Raw genomic sequence first — 9,425 nt, forward strand, 5'->3', positions numbered from 1 at the left:
TATATCATGATACACTTGAAACCTTGAGAACTGGACCAGAATTTAAATTGTGGAGCTAGAATAGTTTATTCCGGCTCACCATTCATGAAAGGGTATTTGAATTGCTTAAGCATTGGCCATTGGCTGACCATCTCTTTTAGCCAGGTGCCTGCTTCTTACCTGAAAGAATTATGGAACAGATTTAGCCTCAGAATAGTTTAATATTTATTGAAGACTTACTGAATGTCAAGCTACACTGAATGCTTTCTGTCCATCATTTGATTCTCACAATAAACCTGAGGACAGTACTATTATCACCCCCATTTTTAAGATCAGGAGATAGGTACAGGGAGGTTAAATAACGAGTTCAAGGTCACAAGCTAAATGTGATAACATTCTGATTTATAAATACAGGCTATTTCACCCCGCAAACTATTTAGTCACTACTCTAGGCAGAGTCTATATTATTTCAATTTTTTTTTTAATACATTAGGACAAGTTTAAATAAGTTAAGTGATTTTCCAAAGGCCACAGAGGTATTAGGTGCCAGATCAATGATTCAAACAAGGTTCATTTGATTTCTATATTAATAATTTTTTTTACTTTACTCTCCCTTAACAATCCTCCAGAAGAGGGTAAATATACTAAGGAATACCTATAACTTAACTGACTTAATCTGATTTGTATACAGGTCAGAATATCAATGCTTGTAAATAGTTTAGGATATATACTGATTTTAATAAAGAAAGACCCATTTGAGGCCATGTTAAGTTTGAAAAGCCAAGAGTGATAAATCCTGATGGACCTTGGGAAACCTAAATAATTAGCATTATAAATTTTGCTTTGATCATTAATATTGGCTTATACTCATAGAGAACTCTATATTGTCTCACACAGTAGATTTACATCTTGAATAATCTCTGTGATTTGACTGTTCGACCTAATTCCTGATGAGTGTTTAATAAAATATATCCCTTTCTGTAAAGCAAAATTCCACGTACTTATTGGGAAAAGAAGTAGTTTGATCTCTTAAGCTTCTTATGTGATAAAGTAGGAAAGCAATTGTAGAACTTTCTTTCTAGATCAGTAATTGTTTCTTTGTGGGCAGCCCATATATAACCATTTTACCTTGTGGAATGGGCTTCACTATCCTTGCCATTTATGGTATTTTGGGCATACATGTTTCTTCAAATTATTGCTTTTTAATGTCTAAAAAGTATTAGGAAAACTGTCAGTCTTGTTGTATGTCTAAAAATGGCAATACGAATTATCACTCAATCTCCTCTCTCATTGAAAATATCCATTAAGCATACATGTTATTTCCCTGTTTGTAGATACCCAGGCAGTTAGATAATGGTTGTTCACAACTTACCTGGAAGAACCTACTTTCTTTCAACTCTATGGGTAGACAACATGGTATATGATTTTTGCAGATATATCTTAACAACTGTATATTGTCCAGCCCCTTTCTTTGCTTAAAATTATACCTTTGCATAAGTGTCTCAAATCAATTATATATGTCTCCCCAATGGAGTAACAAAAGTGAACATCAGGAGGGAACATATAATAATGTGTTCTAACAAAAGGAAATTAATAAACAAAAAATATATGAAGTGTAATATGGGTATACTCTTTAGTTCAACTTACCTTCTTTGTGTGTTGTTTTGTTTGTTTGTTTTTTAGGCACATCATCTTTGCTCCAAGTAGCCACAACAAATATGCTGGAGAATCATTTCCTGGGATTTATGATGCTATGTTTGATATTGAAAATAAAGCAGACCCTCATTTGGCCTGGACAGAAGTAAAGAAACATATCTCTATTGCAGCTTTTACAATTCAAGCAGCAGCAGGGACTCTGAAAGAAGTGTTATAGGAAGGTGTCAGCCAAGTGGCTAGCCGTTAAAGGTGTTGTGGGAAGTCTGAGGTTAAAGTTTATCTTTCTTTGTGATGAGTCATAAATCCAGAGTTAAAATCTTCCTTTTCATGTCATGTTTTCATTTTAGACTTCCACCATGTTAATCTGCAAAGAGTTTTCTGACTCTTTAAAAATTAATAACTACACTGCCATACTGTTAATCTAACAAAATAAAACAAAAAACTCCTGTCATGTGGCAGAATAAGAAAGTAGCAGAAAATTCCCTAAAATAAATTATGGCAAAGGACTTGACCTCTCAGACATTGCTGGTGGGAATGTAAAATGGTACAACTATTTTGGCCATTTTTTACAGCGTTAAATATATACGTACTTTATGACCTCCCAATTCCACCTCTAGGTATTCATTTAATCAAGGAAAGCACACACACACCCCCAAAAAGATCACAAAAGACTCCTGCATGCATGTTCACAGAAACTTGAAGTGGAAACAACCCAAATGTCTATCAACAGATGAATGGATAAATTGTGGTATATCCAATGGAATGCTACTCAACAATAAAAATGAAAGAACTGTCAATACATTCAATATTATTAGCAGATATTGTTGAGGGAAAAGAATCTAGTTACAAAAGAGTACACAGTACATGATTCGATTTATATGAAGAAGTGGCAAAATGAATCTGTTCATAGAAATTAGATCAGTGATTGCCTGGGTAAGTGATAGGTGGGGGAAGACGGCTGCAAAGAAGCATGAGGAAACTTTCTTGGATAAATGGGAGTTTTCTGTATCTTGATCTAGGTGGTGGTTACACAGGTGTGTACATTTTTCAAGCTCATCAAACTACAAACTTAAAATGTGTACATTTTATTGTATAAAAATTATTCTGCAATTAAAATAATAAAATTTGATTACAAAAAATAAAACGAAATAACAAGTCTGGCAAGGAAATAAGAATAGCATACCTTCTCATCTGAAATCACCACGGAGTGCAGTCTGGAACAAAAGTCAATAATATTCATACTTTTGATAACCTTAACTCTTGTGAATAAACATATAACTCTGATAGGTGATGAAAATAGCTGCCAAAAAATCTTCATACTTAACTTCTATAAAGAAAGTATATCAGTAGAACAAAAAGAGGGAACCCTAATGTAAACTTGAGTTAATATATCAATATTGGCTCCTAATTGTAACAAATGTACCACACTAATGTAACATATTAATAATAGGAGAGACTGTGTATGTTTGTGGGGGGAGGGCATGAGCACCATCTGTACTTTCTGCTCACCTCTGTAATCCTAATACTGTTATAAAAATAAAGTCTGTTACTTAGGGGAGGGAAAAAAAAAAAGGCATATCAGCATCTGCAAATTTTTATGCAGAGCCTAGTGACTCAGAATTACACATAAACTATGATGAAAGTTTCACTAAGCTTTATTGTTCAACTACACCAAAAAAAGTTGAGAATCAAAAATTAGAAGAGCTTTTTTAGAGAGGCACACTAAGTAAAATAAGAAGCAACTACTCAAAGTTTGACTGTGAAGAGAAACTACCCATTACCCTTTCTCCCTGGCCAACAATATGGTTAAATTTAATAAAATAATGGGGCATTTAGTTTAGGGACAAACATTTCCTATACATCTCAATATTACTAGAAGGAATCTCACTGATTCCCCACAATAAGTGGTACGCATAGCAATTACCCTGAGTTACAAGGTAAATTTTAAATAGGTTCCATTCTGCTTACATAGGTAATAGGGTATTCTTAAAAATGCAATAAGGTATGTTATTTATAAAGCATATAAATAATATTTTTGTAAAATAATTGGTTTTCTCAAATCTAAAGAATTAACTTCACCACCACACTATACTACCTTAGTACAACATTTTATTTTGAAGGTACACTGTGAACTACCTTTGCTTTAACTTGCCTTGAAGCACTGTTGTAGAAAAGATGGGGTTAAGACCTGTGAGTCATATTTCACTACTATCCAGCTGCTTTACATCACTACATATCTCTGGGCATCAGCTCCCTCCAATGCCACTATCACTAAAGACAAAGTACAAAGGTTTAAATATATCTTGTAGAGTGTTCTTCCTGCTGATAGCTTTCCTGAAGAGAGCCAAAATAGCATACATGACTTGAAATGTGAGTTTGGGGTAAAATAGTAACTTCTTTGCAACTTATTGTTTAATTGGTAAGTTATTTTGTTTATTTTTATCTTTAACGAACACCTGATCATTAGCAACAGAACAAGTGGTTAAGTGGCAGGCACTGTAATCAATCCAGGATGTTGAATATTGGGTATGTGCTATCACTTGTTTAACACACAAACTGGTTTTTTTTAAAAACTTTTTCCCCAAGCATTTGAGATTAGTTGAATTAAGCTGTTAATCATTATTCCCACTTCTCTCATTCTTTGTCCAACTCCTGAGTGAGAGATATTTCTCTTAAGGATACCTGGGAAATATTTCGTTTTTCATAGTGGCAGGAGCCTGTTTTATGACCGATTTTTAAACCTCAAATTTAAATAAGACAAATTCCTATTGTAATGCAATTTTTAATGAAATGATTTAAGTTACTAAAAGATCTAAACATGTTTAATATAATTTGTGTAGTATAAAAGGAAACAAGTAAGTAAAAAGCATGTAAAATGTAATACGTGTATAAATTCTGAACATTCTTATAGTGAAAAATTAAGTAACAAACTATCAATGGGGAACCAATTGACATAGTATAATAATATAAAAACAATCAAAACTGACATATACATTTTGCACTTATATGGTAACTTGTCCATGTCTTATTGGTTAAAATTAAAAAGGTGATAAAACAATACACAGATAGTAAACAAAAGCTCAACAATTCTTTCGTTGGGATGGTGAACTTTTAGGTAACCTATTGTACTCTATTTTTGTGAATTGCTTGAAATTTTTTACATCAGGATATACTCCATTTATAAAGGGTAAGATAATCCAGTTATACGAACTTTTTATTTTGAACAGAAAAAAGTACGCAATATTCTGGAATACACTACAGTTCACAAATAGTAATCCTCTTATCTTTGTAACTTTCTGATTTTCTTCTCTGAGGATATAAGTAACACTAATTTACATGCAATTTTAATATTTTTCATATTTAGTTCAGAATTTCAAAACCATCAATTTACCCTGGAACATTCAAGTATAGAAATGTATTTAGGGTAAAATAGTAACCTTAGAAATAATTACAATACTGTAATAGATTTTAACCTTTTTCTTGTCACTACTTTTTAACTTTGTGGAGTCATTTGCTCTTTTTATTGTCTATTGTTTCAGTAACTCTTATATTCATCCACTTCTTCCAGCATCCCCAATGTGATTATTCTAAATTCAGACGAGCAATATCTTTTAGTTGAATTATGCAAAAACTTCCTTTCAGACTGCCTCACTTCCTTTTTTTTAAATCATAATTATATCAACTTTAGCCAGAATGCTCTTCCTAAATATGATCGTGTTATGTGCTAATATCTTTTAGTTGAATTATGCAAAAACTTCCTTTCAGACTGCCTCACTTCCTTTTTTTAAAATCATAATTATATCAACTTTAGCCAGAATGCTCTTCCTAAATATGATCGTGTTATGTGCTATTTAAAAACCCTTCCACAGGGACGACTTCTTCCAGAGATGATGCAGTAGCACTTGGCAGACAATCGCTCCAGTTGCAACAACTAAGAAAAAAAAAAATGGATGAAATATAAAATATCTTAAAGATATCAAAGAGCTGTGGAAGCACTGAAGACAAGATGTACTTCTGAAAAGCCCCTGAGTTCTTCCAAGATAGCTCTAACTACCAATTTTTCTTTCCTGGGGGTATCTGCCAGTTCTGGGCATGGACTAAAGATCTAGCTTGACATGGACTAAAGCACTTTACTGGGGGAAAATCAGAAGAGCTTTTGATGGCTGTTTGAACTACCATGATATACTGGAATTTAGACGAGACCCAATCCCAATGCTGATATTGTTTGCTTAGAGGCTAGGACAAGTTAGAAAGCTTGGGGACTGAGCAAGTTTTCTGAACAGGCCAGTGCCATGTCTGAGCTCCAGGCTTTTTCAAATCCTAGTCCTTCTCCATGGACCCCTTCCCATCTCTTCTATTTGTCTAGCTAACTCCACCCCCCCCACCCCCAGGACTCTTTATATGCTTATATCTAGCATAATTTTATTTAATGACCTCTTGTTTTCCTTGCTGGAACCTTCCTTGGAAGCAAAGGCTATGTGTTTGGTCAGTTGTCCCCACAATATAGGAAGTGAGCAAAGGGTGTTTTTTGAATGAAATGAAATAAGCAAAGGGATGACTATGATATTGAAGATGCTTACATACTTTTATATCTTATTAAAAACAAATAACATCTATAAATTTCACCTTATGAACTCAGAACAATTCCTTTAGGAGAAAAAAAATATTAAAAAACGTGAACTTCAACTAACTTCACAAAATTTTCTCACAAAGCAAAAATAGATCACCTATGTATGTTAGAGATTCCATTGGGAGAAAAGTCCTATAATTTACATCATTATTTTACACATGGTTCTTAACTCATTAAAACACTCTTAAAGTTCAGAAACTTTTTTTTTTTTAAGTTTAAGAAAATGTCTTTCCCTTGTGATGTGATGGGGCATCTTCCCTAACTTTCTACAATTCAGAACTTAGCTAGTTTTACATGACTGAAATGAGTGAATTTGTTTACCTAATACAATACTTAATTTTAATGCATTGCTTTTCTCACTCCATTACAGTGACTTATGCTGTTTGCCTATGTACATAGCCTTCTAACCATACACATCTAAGAACACAGAGATCCAGAAAAATGTTCAGAGTACAGATGATAGTGAAACCAAGGTTATTTATATGCACAGGCCTTTAGAACAAACTTTGGGCACCGGACAAATTCATTGCTATGGACCTTTTATTTTCACTCAGTCCTATGGCTTCAGCTGCAGAATCCATCTCTAATTCTTGTCAGCCACCCATTACCCCTTTAGAGGTTCTTATTAAGAAAGTCAATGCCTCAAATGACTACTGCAAAAATTAAAAACGCATTACCTTTTCATAATTCAGTCACTTGATACTAAGAAGGTGTAAACATTTATAAGCAAATGGCAGTTCCGATTCGGGGTTTTGTGTCTTCAGTGTCATGGTTAAGAGAACTCTGGAGTCAAGTCCCTAAATTTAAAATCAAATATAACCATTTGCTATCTATGTTACCTAAGGCAAGTTATGCAGCTCTTTGCCTCTTTGTCTCCAAATGTAAAACATGGATGATAGTATGTAATCATGAGGATCTTCTGAAGAGTAAATAAAAAGCTATCACAAAGCACTTAGAAAGTGTGTGACACATTCTAATTGTGCAAAAAAAATGAGCCACCATCTCTACAGCTTTGAGTTAGTTCTTGTAACTAATTCTTCCGAAGTTCCTAAATTTAAATCACAAATATAATTTTTAATGTGTCCTGTGATCTAATCAAGAGAATTATAAAGTCCTGGGATTACACACTTACTTTTCCTGAATGTTTTAAATTATCTGCCTGAAAAATGGGACTAGAATTCCATATATGAAATATCTTCAGATTCTGATTTTCATTATTCTGTCACTGGCTTTCTGCTCTGAAATATGTTCCCCTCCTTGGCCCCCTACTCAGCCTTTTCCTGCAGATAAATTTAAGTAGCTTTACTGGAGGGAGGGAGACTTGAAGTAATCTTTAAAGGCATCAAAACCAGTTCAAGTTGGTGTCTAATATGAGAGTAGGCAGTACGGGATCAACCTGCTATTGGAATTCAGCTTTCATTAGTAAGGAGCCTTCTAAGGTTTTAAATAAAATTATAATTATGATTCCATTAACTCTCATCAGCAAAAAACATCATTTTTGTTGATTTTCTTAGCAAAGCAACTTTTACATTTTCCTGTACCTTAAGAATATATACCTAACTAAATTGTTTTATCATTGATACTGACAAAATGAAAAGTACGTGGTGGAATTAGGTTGATTTTGTCCATCTACCTTTCCTTCCCTATTCTGGTAAAAGAACTTTTCTTTCATGAGAGGGACCCATTACAGATAGGATTGGGTGGCACACTTTGAATATTCAATGTGTAAGCCTAAATAATCCTGTATTGGATTTACTTATTTCCATGCCTGTATACTTCTACTGCATCATACTCAAAAGCAAGGATTATCACCATATTTTGAATGAAAGCAGATATGCCCTCAAAGAAGTTCAGAATGCTATCAATTTTGCATCCTCAGAGTTAGCTAAATGATGTATTTTAAGTTACTGCTTATTAAGATTTCTAAAGCATGATGTCATCAGACAAAGCCTCCCTCACTTCAGACCTTACCAGTAGCCTGGACTACTTCATGTGGATTTGTAAAGATTCCTTAGACTCAACAACCCCTTGAGAAAGATCACTTCCTTCAAAACCATTTTTGAATAGAGACTCCAAAAATCTATATTCCCTGACTTGTTTAGACTCCCCCTCTATTCTTCAACAGCCTTGGATCTTATGTCCCCCCCCCAAACTTAATCCCTACTGTAACTGTTCAGAGTGGAAAAATCTTCTAATGGTAATTGAAAGGTGGGCCTTGAAGAGATGATTAAGTTGATGGTTTAATGGTGGTCATGGGCATGGTTCTGAGGGCTTTAAAAGGAGAGTGCACGAGGAGCTCTCTATCTCTGCTCCATAATTTTCTGCCATGTGAGACCCCTGCATTGCTGTAAAGCAACGACCAAAGATGACCGTCACCTGATTCGTTCCCTGGACTTTGGACTTTCCAGCCTCTAAAAGTGCAAGCAATAAATTTTGTTCTTTAATCAGTTCCAGGTATTTTATCATAAGCAACAAAAGTGGACTAATACACCAACCTACAAGTTATCCTAAATTTTCACTCTCTAGTCCCTAATTCCTTTCAAGATCCTAGATTTCTTATCTCCTCTTCCGACTGCTTCTGCTACCTGCCCTCATCCTAACTCATCTTTACGTCAATTCCAATTGTTCCTTTCTATCAAACTGATCTTTCTAAAACCCAAGACTTACTACAAATATATGAAAGAGATGGGAGGTGGGGAAGGAAAGTTGCTCAACTAACTTTGAGTAGGCATCTACAAATGAGTTTTTAAGATTAAAGATAAAAAAATATATATGTATGTATAAAGCATTTGCTCTAGTTGATAAAGTTTCCTATGGGGGACTGGGTTAACAATTCTGATACTGCTATACATGTATGCTGGAATTGAACAATTAAGCAAATGGATAGCAGATGGTGGGAACCAGGTTTATCACTGCAGGAGTGGGAGGTTACAGACAAGCAAGGAGAGGAGGCTAGAAAGATCTATGTGGTAATGAGCTCATGTTTACCTTAACATAGACATAGATGATTACATATAAAAATATTTATAGGTATATATAAATACACACATATACGTCCTTGATATCAACTGAAAGTGCCTATTGGCAAAGCACCCCAGTAGCAATAAACATACCCAGCATGCAGATATTGGTTTCTTAAATACCAATGGCTGTCAGGCAG

The 9,425-nt window shown here is 34.3% G+C and overlaps 1 protein-coding gene across 1 annotated transcript in view; it reads left to right on the forward strand.

Moving 5' to 3' along the window:
- NAALAD2 (N-acetylated alpha-linked acidic dipeptidase 2) overlaps positions 1-3,172 on the forward strand; it is a 59,354-nt gene extending 56,182 nt beyond the window's left edge. The window contains exon 16 of the mRNA XM_008589914.1: positions 1,663-3,172. Within this exon, the coding sequence (XP_008588136.1) occupies positions 1,663-1,852 (190 nt within the window). The 3' untranslated portion in view covers positions 1,853-3,172. The remainder of the gene's footprint in view (positions 1-1,662) is intronic.
- The last annotated feature ends 6,253 nt before the right edge of the window (positions 3,173-9,425 follow it).

This window comes from Galeopterus variegatus, unplaced genomic scaffold, assembly GCF_000696425.1.
Source record: "Galeopterus variegatus unplaced genomic scaffold, G_variegatus-3.0.2 Scaffold5753, whole genome shotgun sequence".
Lineage (NCBI taxonomy): Eukaryota > Metazoa > Chordata > Mammalia > Dermoptera > Cynocephalidae > Galeopterus > Galeopterus variegatus.